The following is a 25,742-nucleotide window of genomic DNA, read 5'->3' as shown; positions in this document are numbered from 1 at the left end:
ACAGTATAAGCAAAACATACAAGATGGAAAGGCAGAAGGCAGCTGGCAGTCATCTTTGTATGTTTTCTTATTAAAGTCTTTAGATATATTAAGGAGCACAGAGCTATTCTCCTATTTTGTATTACCAAGATGGGGCACCAAATGGCACTTGGTTTACACAGAGGACAAACCTTAAATTTTAACTAACACTGACATAATAACCACCATTATCATCAATGCTTCTAATTATTATGTGCTAAGTAGTGTTTTAAATGCTTTAGGTATACTAACTTATTTAGTTATATCGTAACAGCTAGATGAGCCAGGTACACATAATTATTACCTCTACTTCGTGGGTTAGGAAACTGAGGGACCAAGAAGTTAAAGCAACTTACTGAAGTTCACCTGACTAGTAAGTGGTGGAACCAGAATTTGAATCCAGGCTCCAGAGTCCAGTAGTTTTCAATCACTACACTCTACTTACTACATCTTTCAAAGAAAATAAAATAACAAAAACCAAAAAAGTGTGCTCATTTTCAATAATTTACTTCAAGTACATTTTTAAAGTATGCATTTATTTATACTTCTGGAAATAGATTCAATAAGTTGCCTTTCACCCAATCTGTTCTTTCCCCTTATATATTTAACAAGAATATAAAACACCAGTTATTGACTGGTACACTCACACTTTCATACGAGATATTCTAAAATGTAAGAATCTATTGTTTAAAATATTTACAATGTATAACAGTACCCTGCACCAGACATGTGACCGCCACTGTAAAATAACCACTGTACAAAAGCATATTCCAGTAAAAATATATGCACATGTACAAAGCAATTCTAATTTAAAAAAAAAAAGAAAAAGAAACAGCACCATTCAACAGTTACACCAAGAGCTGAAATATTATGCAATCCAAAGAACTGTGAAATAGTAATTGCATACCTAATTTTCCCCTGTTCTGTCAAGTCTCCATCACTATGCAATATTGTTGTTAGCAATCTTAAGGTAGAAGTTCCTGATTTACTGTGATTATTTTTCATTCCAAGTAGCCATCGAACCATCATTTTAATAGCCTGAATCTATTTAAGAGACAAGTCGACAAATAAAACACTGGTACATTTTGAAAGAATTTCTGTATCAACTTTTTTAAAAAATAAAATGTATTTAATGGATGCTTTTTAAGAAAAGAAAAAATTCTTTTCTGTATATATGAAGATAATCTTGAATGTTTTAAAGATGTTTCAAACCTCCAAGAAAATGGCAAAAGAATGATTTGACTAAAGACTAGTTTGTTCTTTGCTGTTTTAAAATGTTTCCCCAACATGTATTTGATCCTGTAGAACATACAGTAAAATCATGCTTAACCTCTCTAATCAGAAAAGTTAAGTTCCCAACTACAAATTACATTTAATCTTTTCTGCCTAAAAAATGATACCACTCATATTTGTTCTACATTTTATGATTATGAAGTATTTAAAGTATTTTTACACCCATTACTTCCTTTAATGTTTCCAAGAATTCTTTTGAATAAGTACATATTACCTCTTTTTAAAATGATGTACAAATTATCTTTCACATATTAGCTCAGCTTTTTACAGAGCTAAGGCTCAGATGCTAAGAGGGTCTTCGATAGTGTCTGGCTCATGGCAAAGACGGAAGATCTCTTTCCTGGCCAGTTGGTAAGTATGCCTACCAACTGGTAAGTTGGTAAGTGGCCTACCTTCTAGTCCAGTGCTGCTTTCAAGTATACAAAAACTGCAGCTTGAGACCAATGCCGAGAAAAACAGGTTTATACTGAGACTCAAAGTATCAAGCATCATTCATTGATGTAAAGGTGGGGCTATTGTACAAGTCTGCAAAATTAGTATCATAACCTCAAGCTAGAGCAATGTGAAAAGGTAGTTCGTAATACGAACTATAAACAAATACACACACACACACACACACACACAGAGACTGAAAGGGTTTATAAGAAATTACAGCTAGAAAATAACAATATTTAATGTATTTATTTTTGGCCTTCATATCTTGGTAGTGGATTGACATGAGGTCTACACTACAGGCCATAGATGGTTTTAATAAATCAAGAGTCTATACCAATGATGAGCAATCTTATAAAACTCCTAATTCAATAAATTATAGGCTGAATTTTTTAAAGATAAAAAGTTTTATTAAATCCCATGGAAAAGATGAACAGGCTTAAAATCTGAATTATCATCTTTACAGAACAGAGGAAAGTCCATAAAAACTAGCACTGCCTTTTGCCATCAGGGAAGCAGCTTTCAAACCTTTTTTTCTCCTCAAATTAGATTATGTGCAGCTGTCCACAAAATCCCAGCTTTCTCATTATTACCCTATAGTCTCACAGCACATAAGACATCATACAATAAATACAAATACTTGAGTGACTTTAATATCTTTCCAATAGAAATAGAAATTTTAATACCTCAAATATTACAATGTGGTGATTATATTAAAATCAATAGATCTATGCATATTACTCACTTTGACCATTGTCTCAGGAGATACTTCTTCATCTGGAACCCAAAGTTTAGTTGTCTTTTTCCCTGGAAGCTAAAAATAAACGAGAAAAAAAAAAAAACCAAGGACTTTAAAATATAAATATGAATTCTTTTCAATTAGCACTGAGAAAATGAATGAAATCTGTACCTTCTGCAGTGACATTTGTTATATATGACTAAAGTACTTCATCTAACCCTATTTACTTTAACAAAAAAAAAGGTTGAAAGGCATACCTTCACTAGTGCCTATGTACAGCACTTACAGATCCATCACGACTGGTTCTTTCTAGGTCTGTGGTGGGACTAACTCTAACTTCTTACACATCACTCCCTTATTTAGCCCCTTTTGAGATTCAATTATTTAATGCAAGAACTAGGATTTTAGAAAAACATGGAGCCAAAAGGTGTAGCTCTTAAACAAGAAGAAAGGTATTAAAAAAAAAAAATCTTGAGCTGGAGGGGTTTTGTTTTTGTTTTCAGCACAACTCCAAACTAATCCTGAGGTGATCATGTGCAAGTACTAGCAGGTAGGTGTTTACAGTAGTAACCAGGAAATTAAAATAAGATGGCAAAAGAGCTGAACCAATCTTGGAACACTTGAGATCCCATTTTTACCCTCAGGTCAAAGAACAGGAATTGAGTATCACCTCAGGTAACCCTCTGGTAACAAAACAGGTAGCCCCCAACATCTAAAAAGGCAAACTCCCTCAAACACAAAGAGCTACAGATTCACACACAGTTTATAACTCATTTCTCCCATTGAGAAGTGCCTTCAAAGTATGAAGTAAAAATAATGAAAAAGGAATCACATTAGGCACCTTGTGATGAAATTTCTAACTAAGGATGTCAAGATCCCAAAAGCTTCCATAGAGAAACTACCAAAAAGGAATAAAAGATTAACTTCAGATTTCTCAGCTGCAAGACCAGACGCCAAAAAAACAATGCTCTGAATTTTCAAGTGACTTGAAACACAGAATTCTAATATCCAAAAAACAGTACTGAAGAATGAACACTAGAATTCAAGACAGAAAGCTTCCAAATTACAATCCATGTTGAAAGAATTACTCAAAGATAACACTATTTAATTCACAAGAAAAAACTAAATTAGTATAAACTATTACAAATACAAAGAAAAATGAAAACAAAAACCTTACATAAATAATAAACTATCAGATACTACCAGAAACAACAGAGACTATCAGGTAGATTTATAAATAATAAACTATCAGATACTACCAGAAACAACAGAGACTATCAGGTAGATTTATAAATAATAAAGCCACAAAAGATACAACAAAAACAAACATAAGAAATCTGAAAATTATGGGATGGAAAAATATACCAGTCAAGATGAAAAGCACTGAAGAGGATATGGACTTAAATGGGATACTGATATATTTTATCTTACAACACCAAATAAAATATAAAATTCATGAACATTTACACAACTAGCAGAATAACATCAAAATAAACCAGAACAAACATGATTAAAATCAGAAGATTGAAAACTTCATCACAGCAGAATACGGGAATATATCTCTTTCAAAAACTTGTAAGTTAGGATGAAAAAGGATAAATACCTAAAATGGAAGTAAATATACAGAAATAAAATATGCAAGCATTAGAAAATCATCAAAGCTGGCATTCTTTATAATTGACAAAATTAGAATTTAGCAAGAAAGATGGATATAAAATCAGAATTACCAAATAATTCACCTTATCAATCATAAACATAAAACATAATCTTAAAAACTTTATTTAGTGCCTAACATAAGTTGTGTGAGAGAAATTTAAAATTTTCCTTTTTAGAGAAAACTATAAAACATTAAGGAAAGATATCTTGTGGATGGGCAAACGCATCAGTGGAAAAGAACAGAGGCTCTATAGGAGACATGAGTGGTAGCACTGCAGATTACCAGGAGATGGTAAGATATTTAATAAACAGTGCTGGGAAATTTGGTAACCCTAACATGCAGCAAAAATGAAATCCTTATATCACAGCATACAAAAAAAAAAGTAAATCAATTCCAGATGGATTGATTTTTGTGTGTGTAAAAAAAGAAAACCTTCAAACTTTTAGAAGAACATATGGGAGGCTATTTTCATGACATTAGAGTAGGAAAAGATTTCTTAAATAAGATGTAAAAAGTATTAACTACCAAAGAATAATGATAAATACAGCTACATTAAAAGTAATAACTTTTGTTCAGGCCAGGCGCGTGGTGGCTCACGCCTGTAATCCCAGCACTTTGGGAGGCTGAACTGGGTGGATCACGTGAGTTCAGGAGTTGGAGACCAGCCTGGCCAACATGGTGAAACCCCATCTCTACTAAAAATACAAAAACTAGGTGGACATGGTGGTGGGCGCCTGTAGTCCCAGCTACTCGGGAGGCTGAGACAGGAGAACGGCTTGAATGTGGGAAGTGGAGGTTACAGGGAGCCGAGATGGCGCCACTGCACTCCAGTGTGGGTGACAGAGTGAGACTCCATCTCAAAAAGAAAAAAAAAGGAATAACTTTTGTTCAAAGGATCAAAGGACACAATAAAGGAGTGAAAAGACACATGTAAATGAGTTTTACACACTTCATGATGATACTGTAACATGTACCAGATAAAAGATTAATATAGGTAAAGATTGCCTATGGGAAAAAAACACCAAGGGGCATAAAAGGTAAAATACATCAAAAGGGAATTTCAGAAAGTAGGCAACATGAATGGTGACTAGACACACAAACTTAATTAGTAACCACAGAAATGCACATTGGGACTATTAATGAGCTATAATGAGATACTGTATCTATTAGATATTTTCTCCCAACAGTGTATAATAACATTATTGTCAGATTTCTTAATAGAAAAATAAGTTTTAACAAACATTATAAAAAATGACTTAAAAAAAGTGAAAAGTTAAATATGTCTATATACCGTGATTCATCAACTTCACTCGTAGGAATAAAACCTAGAGAAATTCTTGCTCATATGTAGCAGGGGGCTTCAATAGAAACATTCATAGCAGCACTGTCCAAAAGAGTAAAGAAATGGAAATATTCCACAATCTACTAGAAGAATAAATAAATTATGAGATATTTTCCACAGTGAAATTATAGAGTAACCAATGAATGAACCACAGTTAGATTTAGTAACGAAGATTATTCTTAGAAACAAATGTGGAGTGATAAAAGCAAATCCTCCAAGACTATACAGGGTATGATATAATTCTTAGAAACCTCAAGAACAAGCAAAACTAAACAAGTATGTGGTAAATTTTGTTGCTGTTACAGATTAACCCAAGATTCAAGAGAGTAGATATTAGGGACAAGGAGGAAGTAGAAAGGATTGAAGAGTAATAAAACTCTAAGAACTCTAAGGAACTAAGAGTTCATAGGTGTTCATTGTATTATGAAACATGTTATACAAATGTTACATATATTCCTTTGTACATATCAAATATATAATAAAACAAGACAAATTAATGGATTAAAAATGGTGAGCAGTTCTGTTTCTGACAAGATGTGACTAGGTTGTTTTGAACCAATTTTCATACTGAAACAAACGGAAAGGCTAAACAAAATATTTTTTAAAAATCAGTTTGAAGGGAACAGACAGCTACCAAAGCAGTGAGAATTTGCAGGGCAAAGTTTCAAATAAGGAGGGAAAGCAAAGATTTGAGTCTGGCACTGAGATTAGTTTTTTCACACAGACAATTAATGATTCTGAAAGTGAAAGGGGGATGAGAAGTTGAGCAAAGCTTTCCTGTCACAGAGCTAGAAGAACAAGATTAAGAATCCTGAGCCCATTAAAAAGTAAAGGCCTTGTTAAACAACCTGGACTTCTGGGTGGATCCCAGACAAATATACTCTAGACATAAGGTGACCAGAAAAAAATAATAAGCTTGTCCAAAACTGAAGCCAAACTTCCATTTTCACTGGATGGAAGTCATCTGACGATAGCTTAACTGCCTGATAGAAACAAAAGTAAAACTCTGGAAGAATATAACCACATCTGAAGCCTCACATTATCTCAACAACTTTTCATACAAAAAGTCTATCACTCAATCAAAAGCAATATATGTACAAGATAAGATTTGACCAAAAATTTGAGAAAAAAATAGACAAAAGTTACAAGAGATCAAGATGATAAGCCTAACAGACACAAACTTCACATAATTAAGATTTTTCAAGGATTTAATGACAAGCAAATTCTGCAGCAAAACAAAGAGCTATGTTTAAAAACTATAGAATTACAGAATTGAAGTATGTGTATATATGTGAAATTAAGAATTCAAAGCATGAGCTTTAGGTACGATTAGACAAAACTGAAGAGAGTGAACTCAAAGATAGGTCAGAAAAAAAACAAAAACTGAAGCATGAGGAGGTTGGCAGAAAAGTACAGAAAAAGTGTGTCATACAGCTAGGTCACAGCAAAAAAAAAATGTACCTTTAAAGTGTGTTAATAGAACTGCAGTAAGAAAGGAAAGAGAATATGAAACAGAAATCATATATGTAAAGATAATGCCTAAAAATTATTTAAAATTTGTAAAAAACTTTAAGCTATATATACAAGAAGAGCTATAAGCCCCAAGTACGATAACTATAAAGGAAAGCATACCCAGACACATCATAGTAAAACTGGAAACCAATGGAAAACAGAAAAGACAAAAACATTCACAGCAAAAAGACAGACCTTCAGAGGAACAAGACTGTCAATAAACTTCAAGAAAAAAGAAAATGGAAAATAGAATAATATATTCAAATCATTGATGGGGGAAAATACACCAGTCTAGAATTCTTAACCCAAAGAAAGCATCCTTTAAAAAATTAAGGTAAAATAAAGATCTTTCCAGACAAACAAAAACTGAGAAAATTCATTAGTGGAAATCCAAACTAAAAAAAAAGTATTAAAGTAGTTCTTTAGATAGAAAGAAAATCATTACATAGAAAGGAATGAAAAACAAAAGGAGAAAATATGTTGGCAAATCTAAATAAACATTAACTGCATAAAATAACAGCAGTAATAGAACTGGGTGAACAAGAGCACAAAAAAGCACCAAGGAATAAAAGGGATTAAAGTATTTTGAAGTTCCTTGTGCTATACTGAAAGTTCAAAACAGACCAATTGACACTGGCCTTTAATAAGTCCAAAGTCCATGTTGTAATTTCTAGGAAAACTACTAAAATAATAGCAAAATGTAAAACAGACTGGTAAAATGAAATAAAAATATTTAATCAAAAATAAGAAAAGAGAAAAATACACAACTGACAGGACAAACTGAAAACAAAAAATCAGGTGGCAGATTAACCCAGATATCACTACTTATATTATGTTTACTTTTTGGAGGAAAAACTTTATCTCATGTTTCTTTTAATTCTCCAGAGAACCTAGTACAGTGCTGTCACAGCAGATACAAAATAACTGGAGACTAACAAAATCATTATTTCCTCTCCCAATGTTTTTTCGTTCTCTCCCAATGTAGGGAAAAGAACAAGTTTATATAGAAAAAGGTAAAACTATAATGACAACCATACTATGAGCTGGTTTACCAATCTGCATATTTTTAAAAATAGATGTCCTGTCAAAAATTAAACCCCTGTAAATCTGAAATAGATAGTATCAGGTTATATTTTATATTTATCAAGGAATGTATTTGAGGTCATATGCCTATTCTCAACTAAAAAGATGTTTCAAGGTGGTTTTGCTTATAATGGAGACAAGGCTTATTTTTTTTAAATAGGAAAACCTAAAATCAAGGCAGTCAAATGGAAGTATTATTGATATCATTTCACTTCTTTCCTTGTTGGATAAAATTGCAAAAGTTAACATTACAAAGAACATGAATCTAAAAAATATAAATTACCCGATCATTCATGAGAAGATCTTTCACAATGAAAGTAGCTACCAAAGATTTCAAAGGAGCAGCAAATTGATCAGGTGCAAGGAGAGCAATATGACCAATAGTAACCAATGGTGTTATGAGATGTTCCAGGTTGCTTGGATCTAGGCTCTTATGCAGAGGCTGAAAATGAGGAGAGGAAAATATATTTCAACTCTACACATATACAAATAAACTGTTTACATATTTCATTTTCAAATTACAAAATTTCGTAATTTATTTTGTAATTCAAATTATAAAAACTACAAAAATTTCAATAAATATACATAGTATAAGTAGTAACTCAAGATTACATTTAGACTTCTATAGGTTATCTATGTCCAGAAGGCATCAGGTTCAAACATTTTCAGTTTTGCCCAATTCAGTTTAGAGGTAGGGTAAAGAAACATTTCGACACAGACTTCATAGCATATAGTTTATGACCATATACATGAATGTGTTAGAGACTGCTAGGGCTCACCAATATCCACTTCAATTTCCTGGGCATAAGGATGACTCTACTTGCAGCTTCCTGTGCAGTTAAGTGAGGATATATGAATGAGTTCTGGTCAAGAGAGTGGGAGTAAAATGAAGTATGCCACATATGCACTGAGGTAGGTATGAGCAGTATGTCTTCTCCACAGGCTCTACTCACTGGCTGGCTTGATGCCAAGGATCCAGTGGGATTTAAAGAGAAGTCACTAATCAGAATGAGTCTGTGTCCCTAAGCCACTGATTAGAGGGTCATTCAAACACCCACTAGACTTTTCAGAAGCAAGAAATAAGCTTTTACTACATCTAGTCACTTGAATTTGGGGATCTTCATTATAGCACCAAATATTAAATACCATAACAAATAAAATGATTTTTTGTTATTCTGATAGGAAACCCAACCATTAATATGCATTTTACCATGATAAAAGAATGAACAAGCTCTTCAAATACTCATATAAAATGATATCAGAAATATATTGTTAAGGCCGGGCATTAACAATTACAGATTACATCTGTAATCCCAGCACTTTGGGAGGCCAAGGCAGGCAGATCACCTGAGGTCAGGAGTTCGAGACCAGCCAGGCCAACATGGTGGAATCCCATCTCCGCTAAAAATACAAAAATTAGCCAGGCTTGGGGCATACGCCTGTAGTCCCAGCTACTCAGGAGGCTAAGCCAGGAAAATCACTTGAACAAGAAAGGTGGAGGTTGCAGTGAGCAGAGATCACGCCACTGCACTCCAGCCTGGATGACAGAGCAAGACTCTATCTCAGAAAAAAAAAAAGAAAACAAAATATATATGTTTGTGTGTGTGTGTGTCTGTGTGTTTTAATTTTTGAAATCAGAAGGGTGACTAAAATATGCCATTGGCATAAGGAGAGGAGAGGGAAACAAAATATGCGTGTGTATGTGCATGCATGTGTGCATGTGCATATTTACATGCCCTTACTTGTATATGAATAAAATATCTCTGGAAAAGTACGTTTAGAAACTAGTAACAATGGCTCTGCCTCTGGGAAAGGAAACTAAGTGGCTGGGGATACATGGGTGGGAGAACTTTTCACCGTATATTCTTTTTTGCATCCTTCTGATGTTGAAACAAGTGAATATATTTTCTATTAAACATTTTAATGCCACATTTTAATGAAAAACTGGTGCTCTATTCTCCCACACTGAACACCAAGAATTGTAGGCTTGAAAGGCCAATACAAAACTGTTCTTTCCCAACAAATTAGGGCAATATGAGGCTTCATTTAGTCAAAAATACATTTAAATGAGTTTACTTCTTGCTATTCTTGAAGACTTCCCTCAGTACTTCCATTGCACATCTTGCCAGCCTATTGTTCATATTATAAACAAAAATATCATAGTGTAGTTTTTTCAATTAGATTATAAGTTTGGTAATTTTCCATAACAAAATCATTTCTAAAAAGCAAAATTAATGGCCAGGCCCTAGATTAGTGGAACCTCAAAAATGCCAGATATTTCTAAGAAACCTTTTCTCAGGAAGCCAGCCAACCAAATGCTACATAGTAGGAGGACTACAGAGGTTCTTGTAAAGATAAAACAGCAGATACAATATCAAAATGAAAAAACTACTCTGAAATTCAACTTATATCAGTGTTTCTCTCATCACCATTGAGAGGAAAAGGAGAGCTACCAAAAAGAAAACTTTCCTATAAATTAACATCAATTTATTGAAGCCATTCTCATATACAAACACAGACTACAGAAAATACCGCCATCCCCAAATACACAAAAATTAAATTATCGCTATCTACAGGAAAGATGGTGTTTGGAGGATATACTACTTTTCTTTCTCCTTCAGGTCTTAACATAATACATGAAAATATGACAAAAGTACCAACTTTCTAAAACAAAGATATTAAGTCCAAGTACTTATGTCAAGGAGCATCAGAATAATTTCTAAATTGTTTTGACTCTACTCAAGGCTCTTGAACTAAAATTACAAAGTAGGATTTTATGAATTTTCTGCTTAGCTTTTATTTGCACTAACAGTGTTAGTGTTAGGTTCTAATTACAATAGGCAGCAATAAAATTGCAATGCCTGGGTAAAAGTTATTTAGAATGTGGATAAAATAATATAAAATATATATTGAAAAGACACTTTATATCTGACACAAAATTAGGTCAGTCATAAAACTATAAACTTACTTTATATTAACAATTAGTACTGATTTACAAAACCTTACACTTCAATAGTTTCTCAAACAGAATTCAAATTTTTTGATCCTACAAACGAAAGAATAATCATCTGTTATCTACTATCTGTAACTATGATTTTATATGTAACTACCTGTTAACAAAAAATAGTCTCCAAATACAAATATATAAACCAATGTACAAAAATAAACAATGCTTGATTTCTGAATCTGTTATCATTAAACATTTGAATACTCAGATATTTTCATATTTTAACACTTATCAATGTTGATTTTACTGATTCAAATTCTGAAAATATATTACAAAATGATGCATCACCAAATGTGAACATTCCATAAAATCATCAATATTTGTTTTGTAACTATGACATATGAAATAAACAAGAAAATTTTTTTCTCATTACCTCAAATATCTGTGCAAACTGGGTCTCTTTACTAGAAAATATCGCATGGATACAATGAATGGCATATTTGGCTTGACGGGGGGGTCCTTTTTTAGATTTGTGATGTAAAACAGGAAGCAAGGCTCTATTAAAAAAAATCAAAGAAAAACAATAAACCAGAAAAATCAACAAGACTTCTGCTAGATACTTTAATATTTGTATTTTTAAGTAATGATTTACAAGGTCAGAAAAAGTCACCAAGATTTACTCAAACTCACTTTCAAAGGCCTATGATTTTGCTTTATAAATATTTATATTAAAAATGTAATCCAAATACAAATGTGGTGTTTTTTACTTTTTATTCACCAATAGCAAACACTAACAGGCTGGTGACTCACACTCTCCTGTTAACGTCGCTCCCAACAGGCCTCTCTCTTTTTATTCTTACTGCTATCATTCCAGCTAAACTTCTGCCACCTTACACATGTATGAAACTGACACTGTCTCTTCTTTCTCAAGTCTCTGCCTCTTCCAATTCACCTTTCATTTTGTGCCAGAGCAAACCACAAAAAGGAAAATCTGATTAAACAATGCTTATTAAGCAATATTACATGCCAGGGACTATTAAAAGGCTCCAATATTTAACTTGATGCTACTAGCATTTTAGGGACAAGATAAATTAACAAAATAAATGTTATGTTAAACTGTGAGAACTGCTACAGAGAAAAAATTTTTTAAAGATGGAGGATAGAAATAGGAAACAGGGAGGGAGGTATAAGAGAATTACAATTTTAAACAGAAGATCTCCCTGATAAAGAAACATGTGAGCAGAGTTCTGAGGGAGGTACTGAGTAAGTCATATAGCCACCTGGAAGAACATTCATGCATCGTATTATTTCATAACTCAAACATTTAAAACGAATACCGAATAAAGGAGCTCTTAAACTATTATACAAACATCTCAAAGCAAAAGAAACTTCCATATCTTCCTCAATGCCTGATACCAACCCAGTGCTTATCACACTAAGAGTAGAGTCTCACAAAAGATACCAAAGGTGAAGTACCATTAAAAGAAATATATTCCTAACATGTAAAGGCCTAAAAATGGAGAATGAAGAGACCAACAAAAACACAGAAAAACAGGCAAGACAGAAAAAGGTAAAACATTCTTTAATATTATACTGAATGGGCAAAAGCTGGAAGCATTCCCTTTGAAAACCAGCACAAGACAAGGATGCCCTCTCTCACCACTCCTATTCAACATAGTATTGGAAGTTCTGGCCAGGGCAATCAGGCAAGAGAAAGAAACAAAGGGTATTCAAGTAGGAAGAGAGGAAGTCAAATAGTCACTGTTTGCAGATAACACGATTGTATATTTAGAAAACCCTGTCGTCTCGGCCAAAAGACTCCTTAAGCTGAGAAACAATTTCAATAAAGTCTCAGGATACAAAATCAATGTGCAAAAATCACAAGCATTCCTATACACCAATAAAAGACAAATAGAGAGCCAAATCATGAGTGAGCTCCCATTCACAATTGCTACAAAGAAAATAAAATACCTAGGAATACAACTTACTTACAAGGGATGGGAAGGACCTCTTCAAGGAGAACTACAAACCACTGCTTAATGAAAAAAGAGAGGATACAAACAAATGGAAAAACATTCCATGCTCATGGATAGGAAGAACCAATGTCGTGAAAATGGCCATACTGCCCAAAATAATTTATAGATTCAATGCTATTCCCATCAAGCCACCACTGACTTTCTTCACAAAACTAGAAAAAACTACTTTAAATTTCATATGGAACCAAAAAAGAGCCCATATAGCCAAGACAATCCTAAGCAAAAAGAACAAAGCTGGAGACATCATGCTACCTGACTTCAAACTATACTACAAGGCTACAGTAACCAAAAAAGCATGGTACTGGCACCAAAACAGATAAATAGACCAATGGAACAGAACAGAGGCCACAGAAATAACATTACACATCTACAACCATCTGATCTTTGACAAACTTGACAAAAACAAGCAATGGGGAAAGGATTCCGTATTTAATAAAGGCTGCTGGGAAAACTGGCTAGCCATATGCAGAAAACTGAAACTTGACCCCTTCCTTACACCTTATACAAAAATTAACTCAAGATGGATTAAAGACTTAAATGGAAAACCTAAAACCATAAAAACCTTAGAAGAAAACCTAGGTAAAACCATTCAGGACATAGGCATGGGCAAAGACTTCATGACTAAAACACCAAAAGCAATGGCAACAAAAGCCAAAATTGACAAATGGGATCTAATTAAACTAAAGAGCTTCTGCACAGCAAAAGAAACTTATCATCAGAGTGAACAGTAAGTAGCCTACAGAACAGGAGAAAGTTTCTGCACTCTATTCATCTGACAAAGGGCTAATATCCAGAATCTACGAGAAACTTAAACGAATTTACAAGAAAAAAACAACTCCATCAAAAACTGGGTGAAGATGAACAGACACTTCTCAAAAGAAGACATTTATATGGCCAACAAACATATGAAAAAAAGCCCATCATCACTGGTCATTAGAGATATGCAAATCAAAACCACAATGAGATACCATCTCACATCAGTTAGAATTGCGATCATTAAAAAGTCAGGAAACAACAGATGCTGGAGAGGATGTGGAGAAATAGGAACGCCTTTACACTGTTGGTGGGAGCATAAATTAATTCAACCATTGTGGAAGACAGTGTCGCGATTCCTCAAGGATCTGGAACTAGAAATACCACTTGACCCAGCAATCCCATTACTAGGTAATATACCCAAAGGATTATAAATCATTCTACTATAAAGACATACGCACACATATGTTTACTGCAGCACTATTCACAATAGCAAAGACTTGGAACCAATCCAAATGCCCATCACTGATAGACTGGATAAAGAAAATGTGGCACATATACACCATGGAATACTATGCAACCATAAAAAAAAGAATGAGTTCATGTCTTTTGCAGGGACATGGATGAAGCTGGAAACCATCATTCTCAGCAAACTAACACAGGAATAGAAAACAAACAACACATGTTCTCACTCATAAGTGCAAGTTGAACAATGAGAACACATGGACACAGGGAGGGGAACATCACACACCAGGGCCTGTTGTGGGGTGGGGGGCAAGGGGAGGGAGAGCATTAGGACAAATACCTAATGCATGTGGGGCTTAAAACCTAGATGACAGGTTGATGGATGCAGCAAACCATCATGGCACATGTATACCTATGTAACAAACCTCCACGTTCTGCACATGTATCTCAGAACTCAAAGTTTAATTTTTTTAAAAAAAGAAGACATATAAATTACCCTAAAATGCATGAAAAACTGTTTACCTTCACACATTTTTTTAAAAAACTATAACAAGAGGACTTCTGCTTCAGATTACAATGGTGTAACTAAGACTATTTACTCTCCTGCCTTAAATGCCCAGAAGAGATAAATATGCTAAAGGTTTCAGACACTAGGGAACAGGTAGCAGAGAAATGTGATCCCTGATAAATGAGAAACAAACTAGAAGAGCTTTACTGCCCAGCTTATTGCATGGAAGTATTAAATAGTTTCTAGGCTGTAGTACAAATGACCCAAATAGAGCCTGGGTTGAGGGAGATAAAGATGAGAGTTCAGGGAGGCCAAGGAAGCTCTGATTTCTAGAGCACAATACCAGAAAGGAAGGAGTTACAAAGGGAAAGGCAGCATGAGCTCTGCTAATCTGCAGAGGCTATCCCTGAGTCTTTGGCTGGATAATGATCCTCAATCGTGTTAGGAGGAAAAACTACCTGAGACCAGGAAAAGGACCATGGAAAGCAGTAGGACAAAAAATTCCCTCAACACAAACAGGGCGGTTAATTACTCATTCCTACCAGACATAGTAGAAAGCCCTTATAATATACAACCTGGAGAAAAATTACTCAATAGAAATAGACCCAAAAATGACATAAGTGATAGAATTAGGGTAGACATTAAAAGAGCTGTTACAAAAAACACTATGCTACATAGACTCAAGAAGTTAGAATAAATCAGGAACGCAGTGCTAGAAATGAAAAATATAAAATATAAAAAATATAAATAGATATAAAAATATAAAAAAGAACACAAATAGAATTACTAAATATAAGAAATACAATAGAAATGGAAAATAAACTGATGGAATTAAAAGCAGATTATACACTGCAAGAGAAAAGTATCAGTGAACTTGAAGACACAGCAATAGAAACTATCAAAATAAAATGAGAGAGAAAAAAGGGCAAGAAAAAATAGTAAGACAGCAGCTGTGATCTATAAGACACTATCAAGTAGTCAAAAATACTTGTAATTGGAGCCCCAGAAAACAAGAAGGCAGATGGAGAGAATAGATTAAAAAAAAAAAAGTATTCAAAATAATAATGGCCAATTTTTTTCCAAATCTGATTAAAATAACCTTAGAGATCCAAGAATCTCAATAAACCTCAAGCAGAAAAAAGATAAACCATTTTAAGGCATATTATTATTCATTTGGTTAAAAATTAGTGAAAAACAGAAAAATCTTAAAAGCAGTGCAAAAACAGAGGAACAAGGATTGATAGAACACTTTTCATCAGAATCTGCAATCCAGAAGATAATGGAGTGACATCTTTTAAACACTAAATGAAAATCACTGTCAACCTAAAATTCTATTCCAAGCAAAATTATCTTTTAAAAATGAGGGAAAAATAAAGACTTTTTCAGACCAAAAAATTCACTATAAAATTCACTATAAAGAGAACTATATATCAAGAAATATTAAAAAGAGTTCTTCCAGAAGAAAAATGATACCAGATGAAAATATGGATAGACATCCAACAAATTAAAAGTGACAGAAATGGTTATTATGTGTGTAAAAGAAATTTGTCATTATTAATTCGAGATACACTAGACTAGAGTAAAAATATCAAGAACATATTATGGAGCTTATAACATATAAAAACAAAACATAAGACAACAAAACTTAAAAGACTGGAGGAAATGGGCATGGAAGTATAGTGCTGTAAAGTTTTTACACATTAGTATAATTTTATTGGATGTAGATAAACCAATAGTAAAGATAAAATCATAATACTTGATTAATCTCAAGGAAAGCAGACATAAAGAAGAAAATAGAAGAGGAAAATATCAAGATGGTAGCTTTAAACCCCACCATATCAATAATTACAGTAAGTGTAAATGCTCTAAGCACTCCCATTGAAACAGTTTGTCAAATTGGATTCAAAACAACCAATATAAAAGCAAACAAGGAAACAAAAAACAACAACAGAAAGACAACTAGGACATTTATTTAAAAATAAATAAGTAAATAAACTTTTTCTTTAAGGGTCTTGCTCTACTGCCCAGGCTGGAATGCAGTGGTACAATCATAGCTCACTGGAGCCTGAAACTCCTGGGCTCAAGTGATCCTCCCGCCTCATATTCTCAAAGCACGGAGATTTACAAGTGTGAGCCACCATGGCCGGCCAAGAAACTCACTTTAAATATGAAGTCCCAGGAAGACTAAAAATGGAAAGGAAAAATATATGCCTTACAAACACTAGGACCAAAGAAAAGTACAAATGGCTACACTATTCTCAGACACAAAAGCCTGCAGAACAAGGAAGATGACCAGAGTTAGGAAGAGACATATTTCATAACAACATCGTCTACTGGCAAGGCTGTGGGGAAGCAGACACTCTTACATACTGCTAGTGAGAATGCAAAGTGGTGTAACCATTATGGATAGGAACACAGTAATACCTAGCAAAATTGTACATGCATTTACTCTTCTATTTCTAAGAACTGCTCCCAAAGATAACTGTCAAAAATCACAAAAGGCGCAAATACAAAGCTATTCACTGAAAGACTGTAATACTGAAAACAACCCAATGTCCATAAATAATGAACTGGTTAAATAAATTATGATACAGCCACACAATAAATGGGGATCTCTCTATATTTATATGAGATAATTGCCAGTGCATGCCATTAGAGAGAAAAAAGGTGAAGAAAAGTATATAGTTTATCTTATTCATTTTATCAAATGTGCATACATATGCAGACAGATATGTGCACGGAAGGGGGCTTTTTTTTTTTTAAGTTTATCTACAGGGAAGAAAGGAATAGGTTAGAGGATTGAGGAATAGATGCTGGACTTCCTGAAATTTATCTTGCTTCCTTTAGATATGTTTAAAGCCATTTAACATTTCATATAATTAAAAAACAAAATTAAATTTTAAAAGAGCGACCTCTCAAAAAGAATGAAACAAATGAACAAGGGTATGTATCCATGTGCTAGCATAACCACCCAAAGAATTATTATTCCAAATAACTTTAAAATGGGAATTTGACTGCAGATCTCTAATATGATACATGCTAAATAAAAAAAAGAACTAGCTAAAAAAGTAAATGACTACTTTTAGGAATCATATTGGTGGTGCTACTGCTATCATAAGACTGCTATGGATGTATTATGAGATAAAGCAATTGAGTTATTATGTAATATTATAGTGTTGTTATCCTGTGCCATGAGGGAAAAAAGAGATATAAATGTAAAATTGAAGTTCAGTAAAAACCATGTAATCCTCAATTTGAACTGGAAGTATCCGTATAAACAAACATGAATTTCATCTTTCAAAAAAGCTATGTCTACTGAATTATCATAAAGTCATGACTTATACATTAGCAATTAGTACCCACAGGACTCATGTTGTGATTTCTTAATACCATTCCCATTAAAAGGAACCAGAGCCCCTCGGAGAATTGGCCAATTCTAGGTCTGGGGCAGAACAAGTGCAAGATAGTCCTGGAATATCCTGTCATACAAGATAGCAAAGAAATTACAGAGATTATTGGGATTGTTTCAAAGGACTCAGGGACTAACTTGAAGAGGCTTCCAAGATTATACACGGGATAATCTGGGCATCAATGCATGTGATCACTATAACTGACTGAAACACAAATATGCGTAAACCCATTATGATTTTTTTAAAAACGACACTCAACTGGTCACCTTTGGAGGACACTAGTCCTCTTTATTTTGAATACTACTAAATAACATTCAAAAAATCAAGCATTTATTCTGCCTTTCCTAAACAAATATAACACTGGGAAACCAAAGAATCGATAAGAATTTGCTTTTTTACAAAAGTATTCAGCTAGGAAATGAAGAAGAATGACAATAAGAATATCAAGACTGACTACTAATATCAACAGCTGCAAACATCATAAATAGAGAGATGGCCAGCTATTATGAGCCTCCTGACAGGAAAGCATACCAATCTTATAAAATAGTCCTGTAAAAATAAAAAAGTTGAACCAGAATCCAATGAGGTCTCTGGATTCAGCCATCATTTTAGAGAAAATAAAGAAATATGACCAGGCACAGTGGCTCACACCTGTAATCCCAGAACTGTGGGAGGCTGAGGTGGACAGATTGCTGGAGCCCAAGAGTTCGAGACCGACTGGGCAACAAGGTGAAACTCCGTCTCTACAAAACAACATAAAAATTAGCCAGGCATGGTGACATGCGCCTGTAGTCCCAGCTACTTAGGAGGCTAGGTGGGAGGATTGCTTGAACCAGGAGGTCGAGGCTGCAGTGAGCTGTGATCGCACCACTGCACTCTAGCCTGGGCAACAGAGCAAGACCCTGTCAAAAAAATCAAAACAAACAACAACAAAGAAGAACCTATCAAATTATGTCTAAGGGATAAAATTAGCAAAAATCAGTCTATGGGAAACTCTTCAAGAGAAACAACCTGATTCCTACTGCAAGCAGAGTGAGAGCTAGAGAGAAAGCCCACAAGAAACAAGATACTTAAAAGACACAGCAACCAATCACAAGGTATAAATCTTACTTGCATCCTGAATCAAACAATTTTTGAGGAGGAAGGGTGGCTTGAGCCCAGGAATTTGAGACCAGTCTGGGCAACATAATGAGAGACTCCATCTCTACAAAAAGTTTTAAAAAAAAAAAATTAGCTGGATGTGGTGTCTGTGGTTCCAACTACTGAGAGGCTGAGGTGGGATGGTCACTTGAGCCCAGAAGTTCAAGGTCGCAGTGAGCTACGATCTGACTACTGCACTCCAGTCTGGGCAACAGACCAAGACCCTGACACAAACAACAACAACAAAAACACATTTTTTGAGAAAACCAATTGGACATTAAGTTATTAGTGTTAACTGTGTTTGGGATAAAGATATATAGATGAAATGACAGTATCTGGGATTTGCCTTCAAATATAAGAGGAACAAGGGAGTGTGTGGAGGCACAGAAAAAATAAAGCTGGCTGTAAGTTTATTCATTGTTAAAGCTGGTTGGTGAATACCTGGGGATTTGTATTCTCCCTACTTCTGTATATGTTTGAAAATTTCAATAATATAATGTGGAAAAAATTAGTATAACTAAAACACTAATCTTTTAGTCTATGGTCTGTGGTTTCTTTGTGAAATAAAAGATTATTATTCTGTGGTTACTTCAGTAACTAAACTTCATAGATAAGACCTATCTTCTCGTAAATCAGATTTGATAACACAAACACCTATAATCCCTTTCCCCAATAATCAAGAGAAAAATTATTGTTCACACTAGCAGCAACTTTAGCTGAGATTTTTAAAGATAGTTATGTGAAACCTTTAGCTCATCCAATATTTTACATACTCAGTTATTTTAAAAGAAAACAAACTGAAACAATGAACATAAAGAAAAAACAATTTTAAGAATTCTGCAGTACTAAGTCAATGAAAATAAATAACCACCTATGCTGACTGCTTTTCCTATTAAAAAGAATTTCTTATTCCCTCATTAAATTGACTTTCTACCTTCAAGTTCAAGTTTTTTCCTTGATAACAATCATACCAATATAGAAAATGAAAAATACATTCAAACTGAAAAATACATGAAAACCCTAAAGAAAAAACTCAGCATCTCACTACCCTGAAACAATACTGTCAACATTTTGGTGAACACTCCTAAAATTTCTCTAGGCATATTATTATACAGACATTAATAAGTAAGGATATAAAATACACAGTATTTGGAAACATTTTTTTCAACCAACAATGTGTGTAGAACCTCATTTGTCAAATATTGCTAAGCACTATTCTTTTTAACAGTCACATAGCTCTCAGTGTATGTATAGTGTATGGCTATACCAAAACTAATCTCATACTGATAAGCATTTTAGATTTAAAAATTTTTAAAAACACCTTAACAACAATACCATGAATATCCCTGTGCTGGCTGTTTACATACTGTCTCTGAGCTTTAAACCTATCCTTTCATAATCTGCTCAGAGATCCTGAAGCTGTAAATCTGCAAAGAGCTGGTTTCCTATTAATTTCTTCCACTACAAGACACTAGAGCTTCTTAAGGCGTTCTGAGCAGTAGTTTCACTGCTCCCCAGCAACAGCCAGGCCATGCCATACTTTGGCAGTCTGTTGGGTGATACTGACAGGGCTCCTCCACCTCTTAACATTACTTCTTCCCAATTATCCCACCAGCTCTAGAGGTAGTAGCTGCTTCCACCAATTTGTATCTCTGAATTACCAATGCAACATTTTTCTCTTTTGTCCTTTAAAAATCTGTATTAATTTGTTTAAAATACAGTCATACATCACTTAACAATAGGGATACATTCTGAGAAATGCATCACTGGATGATTTCATTGTTGTGAGAACATCATAGAGTATACTTACATAAACCTAGATGGTATAGCCTACTCACACCTATATGGTATGACCTATTGCTCCTAGACTACAAACTTGTACTACATGTTATTGTACTGAATGCTATATGCAATTATAACACAGTGGTAAATATCTGTATATCTAAACATAGAAAAGGTACTGAAAAAATATGGTGTAAAAGATAAAAGTTGCTCTCTCTCCCTCTCCGTCGTCTCCGTCTCCCGCTTTCCACGGTCTCCCTCTGTTGCCGAGGCTGGACTGTACTGCCGCGATCTCGGCTCACTGCAACCTCCCTGCCTGATTCTCCTGCCTCAGCCTGCCCAGTGCCTGGGATTGCAGGCGCGTGCCGCCACGCCTGACTGGTTTTTGTATTTTTTGGTGGAGACGGGGTTTCGCCATGTTGGCCGGGCTGGTCTCCAGCTCCTGACCTCAAGTGATCTGCCCGCCTCAGCCTCCCAAGGTGCCGGGATTGCAGACAGAGTCTTGCTCACTCAGTGCTCAATGTTGCCCAGGCTGGAGTGCAGTGGCATGATCTCGGCTCGCTACAACCTCCACCTCCCAGCCGCCTGCCTTGGCCTCCCAAAGTGCTGAGATTGCAGCCTCTGCCAGGCCACCACCCCGTCTGGGAGGTGAGGAGCGTCTCTGCCTGGCTGCCCATCGTCTGGGATGTGAGGAGTCCCTCTGCCCGGCCACCCAGTCTGGGAAGTGAGGAGCGCCTCTTCCCAGCCGTCATCCCGTCTAGGAAGCGAGGAGCGTCTCTGCCTGGCCGCCCATCGTCTGGGATGTGAGGAGCCCCTCTGCCAGGCCACCCAGTCTGGGAAGTGAGGAGCGCCTCTTCCCGGCCGTCATCCTGTTTAAGAATTGAGGAGCATCTCTGCCTGGCCGCCCACTGTCTGGGATGTGGGGAGCACCTCTGCCCGGCCGCCCCGTCTGGGATGTGAGGAGCACCTCTGCCCGGCTGCCCCGTCTGGGAGGTGAGGAGCGTTTCTACCCAGCCGCCACCCCATCTGGGAGGTGAGGAGCGCCTCTGCCCGGCTGCCACCCCGTCTGGGAAGTGAGGAGCGCCTCTGCCCCACCGCGACCCCATCTGGAAACTGAGGAGCGCCTCCGCCCGGCCGCCCCGTCTGAGAAGTGAGGAGCCCCTCCGCCCGGCAGCCGCTCCGTCTGGGAAGTGAGGGGCACCCCCGCCCGGCAGCCGCCCCGTCTGGGAGGTGGGGGGTTCCCCAGCCCAGCAGCTGCCCCGTCTGGGAGGTGGGGGGCGCCCCCGCCCGGCAGCCACCCCGTCTGGAAGGTGGGGGTTGCCTCTGCCCGGCTGCCATGTCTGGGAAGTGAGGAGCCCCTCTGCCCAGCCACCACCCCGTCTGGAAGGTGTACCCAACAGCTCATTGAGAACGGGCCATGATGACAATGGTGGTTTTGTCGAACAGAAAAGAGGGAAATGTGGGGAAAAGAAAGAGAGATCAGATTGTTACTGTGTCTGTGTAGAAAGAAGTAGACATAGGAGACTCCATTTTGTTCTGTACTAAGAAAAATTCTTCTGCCTTGGGATGCTGTTAATCTATAACCTTACCCCCAACCCCGTGCTCTCTGAAACATGTGCTGTGTCAACTCAGGGTTAAATGGATTAAGGGCGGTGCAAGATGTGCTTTGTTAAACAGATGCTTGAAGGCAGCATGCTGGTCAAGAGTCATCACCACTCCCTAATCTCAAGTACCCAGGGACACAAACACTGCGGAAGGCCGCAGGGTCCTCTGCCTATGAAAACCACAGACCTTTGTTCACATGTTTATCTGCTGACCTTCTCTCCACTATTGTCCTATGACCCTGCCAAATCCCCCTCTCCGAGAAACACCCAAGAATGATCAATAAATACTAAAAAAATTTAAAAAAAATAAAATAAATAAATAAATAAAAATAAAAAATAAAGATAAAAGTTGTACCCCTGTGCAGTGCAGCTCCATCATAATTTTACGAGACTACCATATACATCTGGTCTATCGTTAACCAACGCACCATTATGCAGTACATGACTTTATACCTAGTATAGTTTGTTTCTCTGACTGAACCCTGAACTATATGACAGATTATGTGCACATCTTTTCTAATTATCTCTGGGATAAGTTCCTGAAAGTGCAGAGTCAAAAGCTATACACATTTTAAGTTTGCATATATTACCACATTACCAACCTAGAAGCATAGCATCATTTTATACTCCCACCAAGACAGCATTGTTGGAATGCTAACTAATACTGGTTGCATCACATAATTGCTTATATTTGTATTTCCTTGATTACATAAGCATCTTTTCATGATTTGGAAGGCTGACAGGACTTCCTGCTTATAAATTTCCTGTTCATTCTCTTTGCTAGTATTCTACTATGAGATTTATATTTGTTATTCCTTCATTAAGAATCTTTAATACATTGCAGCCAGGCACAGTGGCTCACACCTGTAATTCCAACACTTTGGGAGGCCAAGGCGGACAGATTACTTAAGGCCAGGAGACAGAGACCAGCCTGGCCCACATGGCAAAATCCGGTCTCTACTAAAAACACAAACAAAAAAAAATTGCCAGGGGTGGTGGCACACGCCTGTAATCCCAGCTATTTGGGTGGCTGAGACACAAAAACTGCTAGAACCTGGGAGGCAGAGGTTGCAGTGAGCCAAGAGATCAAGCCACTACACTACAGCCTGGGAGACAGAGTGAAACCCTGTCTCAAACAAAAAAAAAAAGGGGGGGGGGTCTTTATACATTGCAGGTATTAACCTTTTCTAACTAATATATACTGAAAATAGTTTTCCAGCATATCATTTGTGTTTCCAACTTATTTCATGACTTTGGCTTTTATCTAAATAGTGGTTCCTCACCCCCACTAAAATAAAAGGGCAGAGACTTAGCCTGTCCTCTTTATTACAATGTCCTCGACACCTAGAACTGTACTGTACACCTAGAACCATACCATACATGGTGGGGCAGGGAGTGGGGGGTAACACATAGATTTTTTTGCAACAAATGAATTTTTTAAAAATAATACAATCCAGGCCAGGCATGGTGGCTCATGCCTGTAATCCCAACACTTTGGGAGGCCAAGCTAGGCAGATCACCTGAGCCCAGGAGATCAAGACCAGCGTGGGCAACATGGCAAAACCCTATCTCTACAAAAAATACAAAATTTAGACAAGCATGGTGGCATATGCCTGTAGACACAACAACTTGGGAGGCTGAGGTGGGGGGACTGATTGAGCCCAGGAAGTTGAGGCTGCAGTGAGCCATGATTGAGCCACTGCACTCCAGTCTAGGTAACAGAGCAAGACCCTATCTCAACAAAATAATAATAGTAATAATAACAATAATCCAACCCATCAATATTTCATTCATGACTTGGTATAAGTGTCCCTTCCTCTACAAACAAGGAAGTTATAAAAATATACTGGTTATTAGTACTTTGATTAATCCATGTTATATACTTAAACCAAATCCATGTTATACACTTAATGCAATAATTTGTCTTTGATTCTTCTGGAATATATGTAAAATCAAAGTAAGCAGTCTATTTTCCTTTCAAAACTGCTTGCTAATTATTTACTAGGTAACGTACCTTTTCCTGACCAATGTATTTGTTAAGTATTATATGCCCCCATCCACCATTATTACAGCATTGCAAATTTCTTGTATACTTTACTTCTAGGTCTTCTGATGTTTACTCCCATAATAATGTAAATGATTGTTGGTTATATACAGAAAACTTTGGATTTTTACATACTCATTTTGGCTACCCCATTTTGAGTAGTTTTTCGGTTGATTCTCCTGGATGTTCCAAGAAAAATGAAAGCTTCTTCCTTTCCCACACTTGTATTTCTTATTTTATATTCTTACATAATTACACTAGCTAATGCTTCCAAAACAATGTTAAACAATAGCAGAGATAGTGTGGTATCTCACCTTGTTCCTGCTTTTATTGGGAATGCTACTGGTGTTTTACATGATGCTGCCTATTGGTTTGAGAGATATTAATTATGTTATGAAGGTACGGATTCCTATCTTATTAGATTTAATTAGAAACAGACTGATTTTTTTGGCCAGGCGTGGTGGCTCACACCTCTAATCCCAGTACCTTGGGAGGCCGAGGCGGGCGGATCACGAGGTCAGGAGATCGAGAGCATCCTGGCTAACATAGCGAAACCCCGTCTCTATTAAAAATACGAAAAATTAGCCGGGCATGGTGGCGGGCGCCTGTAGTCCCAGCTACTCGGGAGGCTGAGGCAGCAGAATGGTGTGAACCCGGGAGGCGGAGCTTGCAGTGAGCCGAGATCATGCCACTGCCCTCCAGCCTGGGCGACAGAGCGAGACTCCGTCTCAAAAAAAAAAAAAAATCAGAAGCCCTTTCAGCATCTATCAAAAATGATCTATTGTATACCCTTTTCCCTACTTATATAATAAATTGTAAACATAAATAGTAGGCTTACTAATATTATACCAACCCTCTCTGTATACTCCTAAAATTAACCATGTTTGGCCATAATATATCCTCGCTTTATTATTTAAATTCTCTTTTTGCTACTATCTTGCTTATACAAAAATCACATATTAGTAAGATTTGTCTTA

General features: G+C 36.2%; 1 protein-coding gene across 8 annotated transcripts in view; it reads right to left on the bottom strand.

Moving 5' to 3' along the window:
* The window catches only part of PDS5B (PDS5 cohesin associated factor B), a 189,251-nt gene that overhangs the window by 34,185 nt on the left and 129,324 nt on the right, over window positions 1-25,742 (bottom strand). For all 8 annotated transcript variants that reach the window (XM_034936560.3, XM_034936563.3, XM_034936564.3 and 5 more), the window contains 4 exons: window positions 11,457-11,580; window positions 8,360-8,518; window positions 2,489-2,557; window positions 926-1,062 (listed from right to left, as the gene is read on the bottom strand). In XM_034936560.3, coding sequence (XP_034792451.1) covers window positions 926-1,062; window positions 2,489-2,557; window positions 8,360-8,518; window positions 11,457-11,580 — 489 coding nt within the window. The remainder of the gene's footprint in view (window positions 1-925; window positions 1,063-2,488; window positions 2,558-8,359; window positions 8,519-11,456; window positions 11,581-25,742) is intronic.

This window comes from Pan paniscus, chromosome 14 (assembly GCF_029289425.2).
Source record: "Pan paniscus chromosome 14, NHGRI_mPanPan1-v2.0_pri, whole genome shotgun sequence".
Lineage (NCBI taxonomy): Eukaryota > Metazoa > Chordata > Mammalia > Primates > Hominidae > Pan > Pan paniscus.
The sequence above is the reverse complement of the archived record's forward strand: the minus strand, read 5'-3'. Positions and strand labels throughout refer to the sequence as shown.